We start from the raw sequence: 19,518 nt of genomic DNA on the forward strand, positions 1-19,518 counted from the left end.
AATAAGTTTTTGTTATGAACTGCAATCTTTTCATTAATTTTTTATTTCATACATGATTTCATCATTGATTCAAATTAATAGATTAACACATTATTTGTAAATTGAATCATATTTTAATATAATAATTTATTGTCATCATATCTTAGCATTTGATACATAGTATTTATTATATGTAAACAAAATTAATTTTAAATGTCTTAGAAGATCTGAGGTTTAGAAAATTCTGTATAAATGTGTTTATTCATTGAATAAACGTAGAAGACATGGTACATTTAGTTTTCATTTGTCCAGAAAAATATAGTTTTACTTTGTTCCCTGGAAAGAGAATTTTACCATGTTTGTGGAATCTTGCAAGATTCTTTGTTCACTCATTCTGGTTTTATTTTGTTTTCATATTTTTCATATGAAATGCCATAAATTTGTATTAAAATATTACATTGGTGTAAATTTTTCAGATGTTTATCTGAAAAAAAACCAGAAGTAAAATTGCCATAATTAAACCCCCTTTTGTTTGTTTCATGGACAACACTAAATGGGATTTTAGCAAATTTTGTTGTTTCAAGAAATAATCTTGTATCATTTTGTGTCTACTATGCAGATTTTTTTTGTCCATAAAATATCAACATATCTGGATTGTCTTGCATTTCATGAATTGAATATCCTGTAAATAATGAATTGCCTCTGTGGTCTTATGGTAGTAGCTCCCCAATGCTGGTTTGATACCTGGCAGGTCAAATCAAGACTTGAAAATTGGTATTTGCTGCTTCTCTGCTTAACATGTGACATTTAGAAACAAGAGCAAAGACTGGGCTGGTGCGAGTCAGAAAAATGTGTCAGAGTAAGGTTACATGTCTTCCTGGGAATTGTTTTCTTGTTCAGCTTGTCAGTCTAGTACAAAGCAGGGTTTTAAGGGCTATTCCATTAAAATGTATGTGGGAGGGTAGGAAGGGACTTTCAAAACATCCCTACAACCAAGAACCATTTTTATACGACTGCAAAAAATTTTGCGGTCGTATATTGGTATCACGTCATCGTCGTCATCAGCATCGTCCGAAGACATTTGGTTTCCAGACAATAACTTTAGTAAATGTAAATAGAAATCTATGAAATTTAAATACAAGGTTTATAACCACAAAATGAAGGTTGGGATTGATTTTGGGGGTTATAGTCCTAACAGTTTAGGAATTAGGGGCCAAAAAGGGGCCCAAATAAGCATTTTTATACGACCGCAAAAAAATTTTTGTGGTCGTATATTGGTATGACGTTGGCGTCCTCGTTGTCATCCGAAGACACATTAGTTTTCGCACTCTAACTTTTGTTTAAATGAATGGATCTCTATGAAATTTTACCATAAGGTTCAATACCACAAAAGGAAGGTTGGGATTGATTTTGGGGGTTATGGTACCAACAGTTAAGGAATTAGGGGCCAAAAATAAGCATTTTTGTAACTTCCAGACATAACTTGTGTGTTAGTGTATGGATCTCTCCGACATTATTCCACAAGGTTCCATATCACAAAGGGAATGCTGGGATTGATTTTGGGGGTAATTGCCTCCAAATTTTAGGAATTGGGGGTAAAAAAAACATTTTTCTAGTTTCATGACAATAACTTGTGTGTAAGTGTATGGATCTTTATGAAATTGTACTACAAGGTTACATATTACAAAGGGAAAGCTGGAATTGAGTTTGGGGGTAATTGCCCATAACGTTTAGGAATAAGGGGCCAAAAATAAGCATTTTTCTAGTTTCCAGACAATAACTTGTGTTCAAGTGTATGGATCTCTCTGAAATTGTACTGCAAGGTACAATACCTCAAAGAGAAGGCTGGGATTGATTTTGGGGGTAATTGCCTCAAAATTTTAGGAATTAGGGGCCAAAAGGGGGCAAAAAAACAAGCATTTTTCTAGTTTCAGGACAATAACTTGTGTGTAAGTGTATAGATCTTTATGAAATTGTACTACAAGGCTCCATATCACAAAGGGAAAGCTGGGTTTGAGTTTGGGGGTAATTGCCCTAAACGTTTAGGAATTTGGGGCCAAATAGGGGCAAAAAACAAGCATTTTTTATACGACAGCAAAAAAATTTTTCTGGTCGTATATTGGTATGACGTTGGCGTCGTCGTCGTCATCCGAAGACACATTAGTTTTCGCACTCTAACTTTAGTTTAAGTGAATGGATCTCAATGAAATTTTACCATAAGGTTCAATACCACAAAAGGAAGGTGGGGATTGATTTTGGGGGTTATGGTACCAACAGTTAAGGAATTAGGGGACAAAAAGGGGCCAAAACTAAGCATTTTTGTAACTTCCAGACATAACTTGTGTGTAAGTGTATGGATCTCTCTGACATTGTACCACAAGGTTCCATATCACAAAGGGAATGCTGGGATAGATTTTGGGGGTAATTGCCTCCAAATTTTAGGAATTAGGGGGCAAAAAGCGGCCAAAAACAAGCATTTTTCTAGTTTCATGACAATAACTTGTGTGTAAGTCTATGGATCTTTATGAAATTGTACTACAAGGTTCCATATCACACAGGGAAAACTGGAATTGAGTTTCGGGGGTAATTGCCCAAAAAGTTTAGGAATTAGGGGCCAAAAAGGGGCAAAAAATAAGCATTTTTCTAGTTTCCAGACAATAACTTGTGTTCAAGTGTATGGATCTCTCTGAAATTGTACTGCAAGGTACCATACCACAAAGGGAAGGCAGGGATTGATTTTGGGGGTAATTGCCTCAAAATTTTAGTATTTAGGGGCCATAAAAGGGCAAAAAAACAAGCATTTTTCTAGTTTCAGGACAATAACTTGTGTGTAAGTGTATGGATCTTTATGAAATTGTACTGCAAGGTTCCATATCACAAAGGGAAAGCTGGGTTTGAGTTTGGGGGTAATTGCCCTAAACGTTTAGGAATTTGGGGCCAAAAAACAAGCATTTTTCTAGTTTCCAGACAATAACTTGTGTTCAAGTGTATGGATCTCTCTGAAATTGTGCTGCAAGGTACCATACCACAAAGGGAAGGCTGGGATTGAGTTTGGGGGTGATGAATCATAAGGGGGTTCAAAAAATTTGGGGGGGGGGATTTTTTTTTCCTTTTTTTTCTTTAAAATTTACCATTTTAAATTGGTTATTTCTGATTTATATATAAAGCAAATAATAATGATATGGTTTGAATAGGTAAATTAAAATTTTTTAAGTTCTTAGACCACTTTCATTCTGTGTCAGAAACCTATGCTGTGTCAAATATTTAATTACAATCCAAATTCAGTGCTGTATCAAGCTTGAATGTTGTGTCCATACTTGCCCCAACTGTTCAGGGTTCGACCTCTGAGGTCGTATCAAGCTGCGCCCCAGCGGAGCATTTTATCTAGTTTCTAGACAATGACTTGTGTTCAAGTGTATGGATCTCTCTGACATTGTACTGCAAGGTACCATACCACAAAGGGAAGGCTGGGATTGAGTTTGGGAGTGATGAATCATAAGGGGGTTCAAAAAAATGGGGGAGGGGGTTTCCTTTTTTTTCTTTAAAATTTTCCATTTTAAATTGGTTATTTCTGATTTATATATAAAGCAAATAATAATGATATGGTTTGAATAGGTAAATTAAAATTTTTTAAGTTCTTAGACCACTTTCATTCTGTGTCAGAAACCTATGCTGTGTCAAATATTTAATTACAATCCAAATTCAGTGCTGTATCAAGCTTGAATGTTGTGTCCATACTTGCCCCAACTGTTCAGGGTTCGACCTCTGCGGTCGTATCAAGCTGCGCCCAGCAGAGCATTTTATTCTAGTTTCCAGACAGTAACTTGTGGAACGGTGTATGGATTTCTCTGAAATTATACCACAAGTTTCCATACCACAAAGGTATGGTTAGGATTGGCTTTGGGGGGTTATGGCTCAAACCGTTTAGGAATTAGGGGCAAAAAAGGGGGAAAAACAGGGGTTTCCTGGTTAATAGACAATTAAAAAAAAGTACAATGTTATGTTTGGATTACCTCCCTTACACTGCTTTTAAATTATGTATAAAGAAATGTTGTATTGTCTTGTGAGGTGATTAGCTGTCAATTTATTTTTAGAAGTTACTATTTAAAAAATGCTGATTAAGGAATATTAATTTTAGCCATGATTATGTATGTCATTTTCTATTTTAAGACTTTTATGATGTATTTAAATGGGTAATTGTGGTTGCAAACTCCATTGGAAATGACCATATCTTGAGGGAAAGAATTTTTTTTTTTTGAAAAGGGGGGGTGGTAAAAAAGAAATTATGTGTCAAATATTTAATAGCAATCCAAATTCAGACCTGTATCAAGCGCAAATATTTTGTCCATTTTTGCCCCAACTGTTCAGGGTTGGACCTCTGCAGTCGTATCCAGCTGTGCTCGGTGAAGCAATTTATTTTGATTATTTTGCATAATGGTAATAGAAGCATACTGAAAAAAGACCCATGACCAACATTCAATAATTTAACTTCCCTTCCTACCCTCCCACATACATTTTAATGGAATAGTCCTAATAAATAATAACTTCCTGAAAGGCATCAATCTTTGTTCAGACAAATGATATAAAATCAACATGAATATTTTTGAAATATGTTATTTGTGACCTGAGTCTGCATATACAAATGTATAATTATAGATTGATTGATTGTTGGTGTTTAAAGCTACTTTCATCACTATTGGCTATATTGTGCTGGCCAGTTTTTATTGGTGGATGAAACCGAAGTGCCTGGAGAGAACCACAACCCACATTTTGTTATGCTTGGGCCTTTTATAGCTAGGTATACAAGATATGGACTTAGCTCGTTGTTGAAGGTTGTTTAATGAACTGAAGTTGGTCTCTGATGGATAGTTGTCTCATGGGCAATCAGACCACATTTCCTTATTTTTGTATCAATTACCTTATTCGTGAAGTAATGTGGATGGTTATCAAATGTAATATATTATTTTGCTGCAAAGCAGGTGAGACATCTCTCTGTGTTGACAGTTTAATATTTGGATTTCATGGTCAACCTAGGGTCCTGGGTGGCAGAGTAGTTTCACTTGTTCATCTACTGCATCACTAGCCTGTCAGAACTGAGGTTGTGACTGCAAACCCTGCACAGTGCAGATGTGTTCAAATTCAATCTTAATTAAACAGGATTGCTAGTTTTCCTGCCAAAGGTCAGTGGTTCTCTCCAGGTATTCTGGCTTCTTCCACCAATAAAAACTGACTGCCACGATATAGCCAAAAGTGCTGGAAGTGGCATTAAAACACCAACAATCAACCAATCAATGATGGATAACCTCAATCACTTTTCAATACCCAACAAAAAGCATATCTTCAATTGATTTGTTGCAGAAATAACTAAAGTATTAAACTCCAAAATCATGACCCCACAAGTTAGTACAAATTAGTACAAGTTAGTAAAAGTTGAAATGTCCTACAAATACACAAGGTAAGCAGTGTTACCTGAAAGCTGTGAGGGGATCCATATAGTTGAGATTTATCTGAATGTTCATATCTCAAAAGCTATGAACATAGGTGGCATATATATTACTCACAGTATCATTCCGACAAACATGGCATCAAGTTTTTTAGATGCCATCACAAATAGGTTGCCTATTATATGGAAGCATCTCCCTGGTCTCTGGATAGTGTGCTAGTCTCAACTGCTGTTGTAGATCACTGTCCATGTCAAAACGAAGCTATCTAAAACTAGAGAGTGCTGCTGCTTTGCTAAGCACACAGCATTCAGGAGTAAGAGCAAAGACTGGCCAGCTTAAAGTCTGCATTATGTGTCATGTCATCCAGCAGACTGCGACCTTATGAACAAGCACGTTTTAAAATATAACACATGGTTATTGATATGCTTGTAATATTTGCAACTGCAGATCGAGCATACAGGGGAAAACATTAAGTGCTTCAAGCAGAACTGGATATGCTCTTCTTTCACACCCACAACGAGGGTTTAGGTCTGTTTAGACGAACACCCCTCTGATAACAAAAAAAAAAACAAAACAAGTTAAAGATGATTATGACTGTTTAATTTTAGTATTCAAAACTTTGTAAACAATCCATAAACAGCTGCCAAATGTAACAGTTAATGTTCCTATGACAACTAATACTGTATGGTTTGTATTTCCTACTGGTACCTCCACTCGTATATCATTTACATCCTGGAAAAAATATAAAATTTAATGTATCAATTGATTGCTCTATAGATTTACAGAAAATAGCAAACATTGCAATTTTTAACTCAAAACTCTTTATAAAAGAAAATTTTTAAACTACGACTACTGTGGATTCATTTATTTTCGTGGGTAACAATTTTTGTAGATTAAGGAAAACACTGTATTTTGGTTTGTGGTTTTACCAAAGTCTGCATTCAAGCCTATAGAAAATTTGTTCACCTGTTCCCATGAAATCCACAAAAACTGGTATCCCACGAATATTAATTAATCCACAGTATTGTTTAAAACAACTTTTTACAAGATTACTGTGCTCATTGTTGTTGATTCTATTTTGCAGTAAATATGTGAATCTATCAAATTTTGTAAATAATGCCATATATCAAGAATCTATGACTTGTAGTTACTGAGAAAAATGTTTGAAAATTTCATATTCGGGTTGTAGATTATATATTCTTTCTGTGGTCTCATTTATTTTCCAAATTTGTAAAAATTTTTATCCCCAGCTTATTATATTTCTAGGATTTTGATTGGTTAACGCACGTCGTTACAAAACCCATAGCTCCTGGGTGTTGCTAACTCATATACCCGGACGTTGCTATCCATTACAACGGGGAACATCACGCGCGTTTTCCTTAGTTCCATGGTTGTTCCTTGTGGAATATTGAATTCTGTAGATTATCCATAATGTCTGTAATTAAATATTTAATTCACTAACGATTTTATCTTAGCATGCTGATCATTTGCACTTATTTTAGTAAATGCATCACTTGGCTGCTGCATTCTCAATGAATGGGACTACTGACCTAGCTATGCAAATGACCCACGTTGACGTCACACCATCTATGATGTAACTCTCACAACATTGAGCACCAAATTCGACACATTCCAGTTTCTCTGTCTCTGCATTAAAAACGACTTATATTGGACTACCTGTAGGGTTCTACCAAAGGTTGTACCCTACACCCTGTTAAAAATATTTCAAATTCCCAAATTTCAATAAAACATTTTTAAATAATGAAAAAAACCGTTGCTTTCACGTTACACTGTGTGGTCGAATTTCTCTAAAAATCGCCACATTTGGACTAAGACTGGGGATAAATTCGTTATCTACGTTCATATCCGTAGATATGGATATTTTAACACCCTTCAGTACCCTGTTCACCATTTAGCTTCGACTCAGGGTGTACTCGGATACTCAAGGGTGTTAAAATATCCATATCTACGGATAGGGGTTGGGGAGTCCCCGGGTTCACCCCAAACCCTTCTTACTGAAAACTTGTAAACTGTCAAGATCCCCACCCTGAAACCATATATATTCTTGTATGGGACAATATAAAAAATCAACGGATATGAACGTAGATAACTTATAGTATTATCATGTGTATTTGATTTCTTGATTTTGCCAAAGTCTTCATAAAAGACTATAGAAAATTTGTACTTTGTTGAACATTTAAATTCTTGATTAACCTTTACCCATGACATCCACAAAAAAATAATTAATCCACAGTACACTTTTTAACAGAGACTCCATCTTCTACAAATATAGAAAGCTCTTGTTCAGTCATATTTCCAAAACATTACTGCATGTTTAGTTTTTAACTTATCACAGAACAAAAACATTCCCAGTCAAACCAACTAAGGTAGTTTGCAGTTTTTAAACTAAATTTTTTAAATAAAAATTGTTTAAGTATACTTTTCTATTCTGACTTGCCCCAAAAGATTTGTTTATCCATTAATAAAAAAGCATTTCCAATACCATTTTTAACCGGATTTTCGAAGGAAATATCGGTTATTGATTTGGGGATGTACGGCAGGCGGGCGGGCGGACGGGCGGCTGCCAAACAGTGTCTCTTTAATAACATGAAATCGCTGTGATAAATTTAGATATGTTGTTTCTTGTGACTAAATGAAGGTCTAGTTCAATTTTCACTATTTTAGTATTTATCCTTTTTGAGTTATCCCCATTTTTAATATCCAAAAGTGGTATTTTTGAATATTTTTCTCTTGTTATCATATTATGACTAAGCATAGTAAATGTCTTATCTCAAAATTAAAATTGGAGTGACAGATTTATTTGAAAATTTTCTGTTTCCTGATAAGATCTGTAGGACTGTATATATAAAGTTTGAAATTTACTAGAAGGACTGTATAAATGAAGTTTGAAATTTACTGTTCATTATTAGACATTTTGTAGATAATTAAGTCTCCCTAAACCATATATATTCTTACCCCACCCCCTTCAATTTGAGAATGTGCTTTTATCTTGTAAACGGTCGAGATCCCCACCCCTAAATCATATATATTCTTGCATGGGACAATAAAACAAATCAAATGAAATATTGGGGGAGTCCCCAGGTTCAATCCCAACCCCTTTCTTTTTGAAAACTTGTAAACTGTCAAGATCCCCACCCTGAAACCATATATATTCTTGTATGGGACAATATAAAAAATCAAATGAAATAAAAGGCCAGTCCCCTGGGGTCATCCCCACCCTCTCCTGTTTGAGAACTTGTAAACGGTCGAGATCCCCACCCCTAAACCATATATATTCTTGTATGGGACAATAAAAGAAATCAAATGAAATATAGGGGAAGTCCAGAGGGGTCACCCCCACCCCCCCTTCTTTTTGAAAACTTGTAAACGGTCAAAATCCCCACCCCAAAACCATATATATTCTTGTATGGGACAATAAAACAAATCAAATAAAATATAGGGGAAGTCCATGAGGGTAACCCCCCCCCCCCACACTTCTTTTTGATAACTTGTAAACAGTCAAGATCCCCACCCTGAAACCATATATATTCTTGTATGGGACAATAAAACAAATCAAATGAAAAATAGGGGAAGTCAACGGGGGTAACCTCCACCCCCCTTCTTTTCGAAAACTTGTAAACGGTCAAGATCCCCACCCCAAAACCATATATATTCTTGTATGGGACAATATAACAAATCAAGTGAAATATTGGTGGAGTCCGCAGGTTCACCCCCACCCCCCTTCTTTTGAAAACTCGTAAACGGTCAAGATACCCACCCTGAAACCATATATATTCTTGTATGGGACAATATAACAAATCAAATGAAATTTAGGGGAAGTCCCCTGGGGTAACCCCCACCCCCTTCTTTTTGAAAACTTGTAAACGGTCAAGATCCCCACCCCGAAACCATATATATTCTTGTATGGGACAATAAAACAAATCAAATGAAATAAAAGGCGAGTCCCCTGGGGTCACCCCCATCCCCCTTCTTTTTGAAAACTTGTAAACGGTCGAGATCCCCACCCTGAAACCATGTATATTCTTGTATGGGACAATAAAACAAATCAAATGAAATAAAAGGCGAGTCCCCTGGGGTCCCCCCCACCCCCTTCTGTTAAAGAACTTGTAAACGGTCGAGATCCCCACCCCTAAACCATATATATTCTTGTATGGGACAAAAAAACAAATCATATGAAATAAAGGGCGAGTCCCCTGGGAAACCATATATATTCCTGTTCGTCATTTCAAGAAGATTTGAATGACATACAGGGTCAATCCATAGGCGTCACTTATGCAAATCACAAACCAATTTGTACTGGACTTTGCCCAATGTCAGGCGACCATGGGAATGACGAATTATTGGAGCTTTGTTTGGGAGACTTTGTAACAGCATCCTGTTACAATTATTTCTTGTTACTGATAAGTTTTATAGATTTTTAAAAGATTTTGTATTAATGATAAATAAGATTTTGGATTTTTTTCTTCTTTTCTTTGGTAAATTGTTTGAAGAATTTTGTGGCAAGTTTGTTTGTTATTCTGTAAAAACTAATTTTCAGAATGCTATATATTTTTTTTTGATGAAGTGAACTCCTTTAAAAACTAAGCTTATATTGTTTATTAATAAACATATATTTAGATTTCTGATTTTGGGCCCAGTTTTCAAGTTGGTCCAAATCGGGGTCCAAAATTAAACTTATTTACAGTGTTTGATTTCAACATAAATTGAATAAATATAGGGTTCTTTGAAATGCTTAATCTAAACCTGTATTTCTTTAATAAGATAATACCACATTGAGGTCCAAAGGGTCCTTAATTAAACTTTTGTTTAATTTCATCAAAAATTGAATTCTTTGGTTCTTTGATATGCTGATTCTAACAATGTTTGAGTGTTAAATCATATCTAATTTTAGAGAACTTAGTCATCACTGGTTGCTGTTATTATATTATTGATTATAATTTGAAAAATTGCATCATATCTTATTTTAGAAAAATTTTATCCAGTTTGAGTTATTTCCCTTTGCACAGAAAATATTATGGATAAAATTAACCTGTGTTTCATTTCAACATAAATTAAATATATATAGGGTTCTTTCAAATGCTGAATCTAAACCTGTATTTAAATATTAGATTTTTGGGCCCAGTTTTCAAGTTGGTCCAAATCAGGGTCCAAAATTAAACTTTGTTTGATTCAACAAAAATTGAATTTATGGGGTTCTTTGAAATGCTGAATCTAACCATGTATTGAGAGATTTTGGATTGTGGGCTCCTTTATCAAATTGGTCCACATTGAGGTCCAAAGGGTCCTAAATTAAACCTTTGTCTGATTTCATCAAAAATTGAATTCTTGGGTTTCTTTGATATGCTGATTCTAATATTTACTTAGATTTTGGATATTGGACCATGATAGGTAAATGTCCAATTTCAAATATTTCAGTTCTTTGACCATATTCATTTTGTGTCACAAACCTATGCTGTGTCAAATATTCAATCACAATCCAAATTCAGAGCTGTTTTAAGCTTAAATGTAGTGTCCATACTTGCTCAACTGTTCAGGGTTCGACCTCTGCAGGAAAATCCAGTTTGCTGTCACTCTGACAGCCTCTTGTTTATAGATTAGTTGGGAATTGGAATTTATGAAATTGATTTTCCTGAAACCTGAGGTAACACCCTTAACAATCATCATATAGGTTTTCGTACACATCTATCTTGTAAATTCTGATACACAATCAGTTACAAAATCTATAAAATAAATGATGTTATACCTATTACATAGCTGAGGGGATGACATACTTTTGGATATGTGGGATATAGTGGGTAAAAAAAGTGGGGATGTGGGAGATTGCGATTAAAAAAGGGGTGTGTGGTAAATAGGGGGTTAATAAAAGTGGGATCTGAGAAAAAGAAGATAAAAATTACAAAAAAGAGCAAGATTTGGGAAATGAGCACCCCATGAACTCCCAACCCCCTAACTATTAAGTAATAATGCACTTACTGACTTATATTTAATGACATTCCATTCACAAAGAATATCTTCTTTAGGTGTGCATGGTATTTGTTCTGTCCTCATGATTTCTCCAATATAATCTGAAATTAACAAGTGAATATATGTTTGATGATTAGAACTTGATTTATTCAAGGAAAAGATAAACATTTTTTTCTTTTTTACTATATTAGACAAACTTCTTTCTGATTATGACATCAAGAAGATCAACAGTATGCTAGAGCATAGCATGTTAAAAATAAACTGCTTTGCCGAGTGCAGCTGAGTTGGGGCAAAAATGGACACAATATTCAAGCTTGATACAGGTCTGAATTTGGATTATAATTAAATATTTGACACATTATAGGTTTCTGACACAGAATAAATGTAGTCAAAGAACTTGAAATTGGTTGTATGATTTGAATTTATATTCAATTGAAGATTTCTTGCTGTTGTGCAATACACTGTGCTGTTGCGCAATACTTAGTAAATCTGTTTTCAGACTATATACAAAGAATTAGCAAATAAATTGAGACCCCAATTTTATAATATTTGAAGAGAATTTTCTTTTGAGGACCTTCTACTTGTGGTATTGAACCTTGCGGTACAATTTCAGAGCAATCAAAATACTTATACACAAGTTATTGTCCTGAAACTAGAAAAATGCTTGTTTTGGCCCCTTTTTGGCCCCTAAATCCTAAACAGTTGGGACCATCACCCCAAAAACAATCTCAACCTTCCTTTTGTTGTATTGAACCTTTTGCTTATATTTCATAGAGATCCGTACACTTAAACTAAAGTTATTGTCTGGAATCCAAATGTATGATTTGAATTTATATTCAATTGAAGATTTCTTGCTGTTGTGCAATACTTAGTAAATCTGTTTTCAGACTATATACAAAGAATTAACAAAATAATTTGTGACCCCAAATTTTTTCTTGAAAAAAAATTGACCCCCCCCAAAAAATTTTTTTTTTTACCCCCCTCCAAAAAAAAAAAAATTTGAAGAGAATTTTCTTTTGAGGAAAAAAAAAATTGCCCCCCCCCCCCCCCCCCCCCAAATTTTTTTTTTTTTGTTTGTTTGTTTGTAAAATGTGGTACAAATTAAGAGACATCCATACACTTAAACACAATTTATTGTCTGAAAACTAGAAAAATGCTTGTTTTAGACCCTTTTTGGCCCCTAATTCCTGAACCGTTTGGGCAATTACCCCCAAAATGAATCCCAACCTTCTACTTGTGGTATTGAACCTTGTGGTACAATTTCAGAGCAATCAAAATACTTATACACAAGTTATTGTCCTGAAACTAGAAAAATGCTTGTTTTGGCCCCTTTTTGGCCCCTAATTCCTAAACGGTGGGGACCATCACCCCCAAAAAAAATCCCAACCTTCCTTTTGTGGTATTGAACCTTTTGCTTAAACTTCATAGAGATCCATACACTTAAACTAAAGTTATTGTCCGGAAACCATATGTCTTTGGACAACGCTGATGCCGACGCCAACAACGACAACAACGTGAACTAATATACGACCACAAAAATTTTTTGTGGTCGTATAATAAGACTTAGAATGTCAGTATGGTACAAATCAGTCCTGAATATACATACAATATTTGCCTATGGACATTAAATTTTCGCCTATCTTTTCCACCATTTTCTAAGGAAATGCCTGTACCAAGTCAGGAATATGACAGTTGTTTTCCATTCGTTTGATGTGTTTGAGCTTTTGATTTTGCCATTTGATAAGGGACTTTCCGTTTTGAATTTTCCTTGGAGTTCGTTATTTTTGTATTATATATAACTTTTCATAGCTCATCTTTTGTAAGAGGTACTCCTAATGAACAGGTATGCACATACTGCTAATAATTTTAACTATTATTTAAGTGTTTCTTAAACTTTTAATGATTTCATTATATTTATGATCGTCTATTATAACATTTTTCCTCTGATGAAATATAATTCGTTGTCCAGAACATCACAGATAACATTGTTTTCACCATTAACACCATACAGATTTTTCTTCCCTAAAAAAACCTCTTATGAAGTAGCAATGGGGAGACAGTTTTTTAATTGAAAAAAATGTCATATTATATAATTGGCAAAAGCAATGAACATTCCTAGTTTTACAAAATAAAATAGCATGCATAAAATAACTTAAACAAAACTTTTTATCCTTATTATGCTTGAGAAAAATAACAATAGAAAGTATCAATTAATATGATATCACAGTCAACTACACCCTACATGTAAATCAACCAATTAGCCCAAGAACATGTACAAAATGTTGTAGTGTAAATCAAGCTGTCTAGTTTCCTAACCTCCCTCTCATTATCTAGGCATTAAATAGGAATTAACTAAAACACAAAATCTATACCATGTACACAGAACAATTTATTTAGTAATTTCTTTGTCAGTTTATTTTCAGGAAACTATTTCAAAAAGTTTGTACATTAATTTCTCTGCATAATCATATTAAATTCATAGCACTTTATTTCTCTTTAGTCAATAGTGGTCAATAGTTTTTTTTATAAGGTTAACAAATTAGGTAATTTACCATCATAACTACAACCATAGTATTTTGTTCATCCTATCCTAGAGTTTTCTATTCATAGATTTTTTATATTGAGGCCCAGGTACTGGACATGAAGTACTACAAAGACATACAAATTCATATGCAAAATATTTCAGCTGCATCTGGAATGAGGATTAATTTCTAATTATATGAATATTGACAATAGTTATAGTACTGGTAACCTGAAGGGCACAGGACCTTTGTGCTTTTTAACTGGGTTTTCGAAGTAAAAATCGGTTATTGATTTGGAGATGTACAGCGGGTGGGCGGGCGAGCGGGCGACTGCCAAACAGTGTCCGTTCATTAACATGAAAACCCTTTGACAAATTTTTTTCAAATTTAGATATGTTGTTTCCTGTGACTGAATGAAGGTAAAATTCAATTATTATGATTTTAGCTTTTCTCGTTGTTGAGTTATAGCCCTTTCCCAAGAATTAAATTTTTGATGAAATACTTATCAATTACTAGATTTCTGTTCAAAGTTGGATTTTTTTTTCTTTTCTTTGGTAAATTGTTTGAAGAATTTTGTGGTAGGTGTGTTTGTTATTCTGTATAAACTAATTTTCTGAATGCTATATATATAATATTTTTTGGATGAAGTGGACTCTTTTAATTAGATAATAATCTATTTTTAATAAAGGATATATTTCATTACATTACATTGTGTAGATGATAGATAAGTTGCAGATCTATATTAGTTTGTGACAAATGAAAGAAAAGATAAATGGAACTATTAATTATATTTGATTATAATTTGAAAATAGATATACATTGTGTTACATCATATCTAATTTTAGAGAACTATTTAATTTTTTAGTGGTTAGATCATATCTAATTTTAGAGAACTATTTTTGCTTTATTAGTTTCTGTTCAAAGGGAAATAACTCAAACTCGTTTCCATAAACCAGTAATCATAATATAAGTATATGGATTTTGTTCAATTAATTTTAGTCATTAGTTGTCAAAAATTTCTTTATAACTAAGTAAGTCATGTGTGTTATGAAGGTAGATGTCACAGTTGTTATGTGGTATTTTATTTTTGTTGTGTGTGTTAAAAATTAATTTTTACATGATCAGGTTTGGGGGTTCAGATTTGCAAATATCATTTTCATTATTAACTAGATAATAATCTATTTTAAATATTTAATCACAATCCAAATTCAGAGCTGTTTTAAGCTTAAATGTTGTGTCCATGCTTGCTCAACTGTTCAGGGTTCGACCTCTGCAGGAAAATCTGGTTTGCTGTCACTCTGACAGCCTCTTGTTTACCTGTAACATGATAGGACATTTGCGCTCCAAACACTATGGACATCTGCGCTTTAAATTTTGAGAAACCTGTATTAGATTGATCGGACATTTGCGCTTTTTACCTATAGTCGTCTACCTGTAATTTTAATGAGTTGTTATCATTACGTAAATAAATTCAACTTACATTTGTGGTTAGTTAGTTCACATTGACATAGAGTTTAAAGTTATAGACTAGTAAAGACAAAAAAAGGTATATCTCACGATGGATTTTTATCATTGTACAACAGTCGGTTAATTTCATTAAAATTCATTGGGACCTCTGGACTGAGAAAGAGAAACTAGAATATTTATTTCATGTGCGCGAAATACCAGTCAGGACAGATCACAAGAGTTAATTTGTTCAATTCCTGAGCTTCAGATATCAAGCGAAAACTGACCTGTGATGACTACGTGTCTTTGTGTCTTTAGAATGTTCACTTTTAGCTTTATATAACTAAATTAATGTGCTATGAAATGACTTAAAACACGAATGTGCTGTAACGTGACTATTAAACTTTTAACCAAAATGAAAATTATGGCTTTAACTCTGCCAGGTCAATCCTACCAGTCCTAAGCCCAGAAAAAATTGGAGGGAAGTCATAAGAAGCAAATATTGTAAAAGCACAAATGTCCTATATAAAAAGCGCAAATATCCTTTCAAAAGCACATATGTCCTATAAATTGAAGTGCAAATGTCCATGAAAAAAAGCGCAAATGTCCTATGAAAAAGCGCAAACATCCTGCGCCAAACCTGAATCAAAGCTTACCTGCATTATTGCATTGTATCAACACTCCAGGATTCATTATACTAAAATTTCTATAATCTGTAGCAGGTAAATGGTATCTTAGATGTATTGGAAATGTTACATTACTAATAACTCTATCAGAATTAACATGTAAATCAGTATAGATAAGTATGCTGAAGATACTAAAGGTATTTTCCTGGTATTCTGGCTTCTCTATATCTAATGTTGGTGATACATACTGAAAATACAGGTATACAGATTTTTAAGGAATTAAAATTGTGAAAGTTTGATTTGTTGGGTGCAGGAATATGTTATAATTTTAAAAACAGATGCTGTACAGAATTTTCTTTACTTTAATAATTATTCAAAATTGCAATAGATTATTACACAGAATTTAAGATTAACAGCCCTTGAAATGTTATCAAGTTTTAATAATAATAAAACATATCAGCAGATCAACATGTAACCTGGCTAAGAAGTTATCATTGATTGATTTTGACTTCTCAAATATTGTACCACTGAGGTTTTAACAAAATTGAAAGTTTAAATAAAACTCTGGATCTAGAGAAAAATAAATGTCATCACAAGTCTAATATCGGTTCATTTCATATTCAAATAAACAGACAAAAATAAATGTCATGTGAATTAACACAACATGAAGGTTTCTTTGTCTGAGAAATTATTGTCGTTATTTCATAAAAGAAGTCTTTCAAAATGTCCCGGTCTATTTAATGTGGGACACACCATTCAAATTTAAATGGACTACACTTTTATGTGGGATATATACTGTTAATTCCAAAATAAACATGTTTCAATTCATGAGAGAACATTTTATGGCTATAGAAAATAATAGAAAATTAGTGAATTATCTCCCTTTACTAAAGAATTTAATGATTATATTCAGGCAATAATGACTATATGTTTTACAACATCAACTAGGTTATTTGGCTGAAGCTGTTTCATATTTTGAAAACCAATAAACTAAAACTTTTTTTATTTTTTCAATAAAAATCAAAATAATCAATTATATCAAATTTAAAGTACAAAATATATTTATTTTCAAATTGATTTCTAGTAATAATGGATATTGTCTATAACTGGGAAACAAATATTGCTTAAAGAGAATAAATGGCTTTAAGAAATTAATAGCAAGGATTGTGTTTAAAGTCTGTGACTTTAATTTTTACATGTTTTTGATAGGTACAATCTGAAGCAGTTGGCTAGTTTTCCTACTACATGTATTTCTTTGTCTTGTAATATTGTAAATCTGAGATTTACAATGTTTTAAACCACTAAAAAATAATTGGCAATTTTACTTACATCAAAACCCAGATGTTTACTGACAGATTTGAGCTGGAATGTATCAACATAAGAACTGCTAGGAAGGAACTCTTTATACAGACAACGACACTTCATACCCTCTCTTTGAGTAAATAAAGACAAAGGAATTTCAACTATGGTCTGTATGTCCCTGAAAGAGTCGTAATTATCAGAGAAAATGTAATGATAAAAATATTAAATCTTTTCTTAAGATTTATGAGTTTGTTATATACTATTAATGTAAGCATGCAGTAGGCAGCTCATTTTCTCCTGCTTTTCAGTGCTCCAACTGCTGTCAACTTCTAAATATGTTTGCATGCAATTAATAGGCAAGTAGCCTATTCACAGCTTGAAACTGCTTCTTCAAAATCTATTGAAAGCTGTATGTAAGAATTGATTCATAAGACTATGTATGATAAAATGATTCTATGATACTTACAGTGAGACAGGGTTTTCTTTTGACCATAAACATATCCTTCCTGACTTGAAAGAATATTGTAACCCTAGGACATTATTTGTATGAGTCTATCCCAAGTCAGGAGCCTTTAAACATGTTAAATCAGTGGTTGTTGACAGTTTCTGTCTGCCTTACCAGTATTTGTTTTTTCGTTTGTTATCTTTAGCATAAATTAGGCAGTTGGTTTTCTCTTTTGAATTGTTTCACATTTGTCATTTATCAAGAGTTTACTGTACAGTATGGGTTTAGCTCATTGTTATAGTTATAGAATAGTTTTCTCATTGACAATCACACCACATCTCCTTATTTCTATATTAATACAGCATTATTATGTATCACTGAAATAAAGAGGTTTCACTTACTTTCTAGACAAGGTGATATTCTAAATATAGGATATATTCTAGAAAGGATGTTTGAGAACCATCAGACATCTCAGTTTACTCGCCTTAAGTTTGTATAATATTACCTGTGGAATCCATCTTTTAATAATTTCCTTTGTAAAGTTGGTAGTTGTAATGAAAGACTTATTTCAAAGAAAACCAGTAAAAATATAACAAATAAACTCTCTACAGTTGTGGACATCTTTTTCAGTTATATTCTGCATGAATGTTTATTGTTCTGAAAAATAAAAATACCATTCCTTAACCACCCAAATATTTATGTATACAATTTCCATAGGTGGTAATGGTTTATTTTGTGCAACTTAGCAGTCATGTGCTTGCTAGTTTATATTTTACATACTTTCATGCTGAACGACAGTTTCACTGATTCACTGTGTTTTATGCAAACAGGTAACATTCAAGGTTAGAATTTATTTTCCTTTTTACTGTAGAATGCTATATTTCATTTTATGATATTCCCTGTACGTAACCCCCTAGCAAACTGATTTAAGATTGGGCTGCAGTAATCAACTTTTGGGTGGTTGTGCAGTGTTAATGCCTCAAAATAATTCCTGTTTTTCCACTCACTCTATCCTGGGAACAGTATATCTAACTTTTTCTCTATTTTTTAGTGGTCCATTATTCTTTATTTTTCCCCGTTATTAAATCTCTTTTCCAATCCCTTATAGGTGATTTAAACTGTGTAAATAAGTAAACCGTATATAACAAATTCAGATATTTTCATTTTTCATTTTTATCATTTATTGCAAGCTTAAATAAGAGTAATCTCAAAATCAAGAAAAAATATATAAAAATTCTGAAACACACTATGTTGTACAACTTTGATACCCATGTCCTGTCATAGCTTAGAACTTTTACAGGTGCACAGGTTTGTCAGGTGTCAGATTTATTTGTGTGTTGTCAGTTACTTCTGATGAAACTAACAACATGAACAAGTAACCTACTTGTTTTGCTATTTGTTATTTTGTATTTGCTGCTTTTACTAACAGTGTGTCCTATTGAAACAAAACAAAAAATGAAAATATCAGCATAAAACGTTAAAAACGCCAACAAATAATTAAGATTGTAAAGTCATGTGTTAAAGGATTGTTATTTTAGCAGATCTTAGGATATATATCTACTCGCAATAATTCTTCATTCCCTGACTTATCCACTTTCTGTGTTATGATCTGTGTTCTAGAATAATGATCTTTGACATATATATTAATCAGATTTGAATGTTATTCCCATTATCTGTCAGACGTAAATCATTCACAAGCTGAAATTTAAGTTTGTTATAATGGGCGGGCACTTGCTCCAAACCGAAAGTGAAAGTAACGCTCCGCAGAA

General features: G+C 33.2%; 1 protein-coding gene across 1 annotated transcript; it reads right to left on the reverse strand.

Annotated features, from left to right (window-relative positions):
* Window positions 1–6,006: 6,006 nt before the first annotated feature.
* On the reverse strand, window positions 6,007–19,499 carry LOC127709967 (phosphatidylinositol-glycan biosynthesis class X protein-like). The gene is made up of 6 exons (XM_052215675.1): window positions 19,311–19,499; window positions 18,255–18,406; window positions 17,332–17,482; window positions 16,033–16,249; window positions 11,418–11,509; window positions 6,007–6,155 (listed from the first exon to the last, which is right to left on the reverse strand). The coding sequence occupies exons 2-6, from the start codon at window positions 18,368–18,370 to the stop codon at window positions 6,012–6,014; spliced, it is 720 nt and encodes a 239-aa protein (XP_052071635.1). The 5' UTR covers window positions 18,371–18,406; window positions 19,311–19,499; the 3' UTR covers window positions 6,007–6,011.
* Between the last annotated feature and the right edge of the window lie 19 nt (window positions 19,500–19,518).

The sequence above is a fragment of the Mytilus californianus genome, unplaced genomic scaffold, assembly GCF_021869535.1.
Source record: "Mytilus californianus isolate M0D057914Y unplaced genomic scaffold, xbMytCali1.0.p SCAF_7, whole genome shotgun sequence".
Classification (NCBI taxonomy): Eukaryota; Metazoa; Mollusca; class Bivalvia; order Mytilida; family Mytilidae; genus Mytilus; species Mytilus californianus.

Coding starts and splice junctions, on each gene's coding strand:
- LOC127709967 (XM_052215675.1), bottom strand. CDS start 18,370: ATGTCCACAACTGTAGAGAGTTTATTTGTTATATTTTTACTGGTTTTC. Junction 16,250..17,331: donor GTAAACATCTGGGTTTTGAT/GTAAGTAAAATT, acceptor CTGTATTTTCAG/TATGTATCACCAACATTAGA. Junction 6,156..11,417: donor ATGTCATTAAATATAAGTCA/GTAAGTGCATTA, acceptor TATTTTTTCCAG/GATGTAAATGATATACGAGT.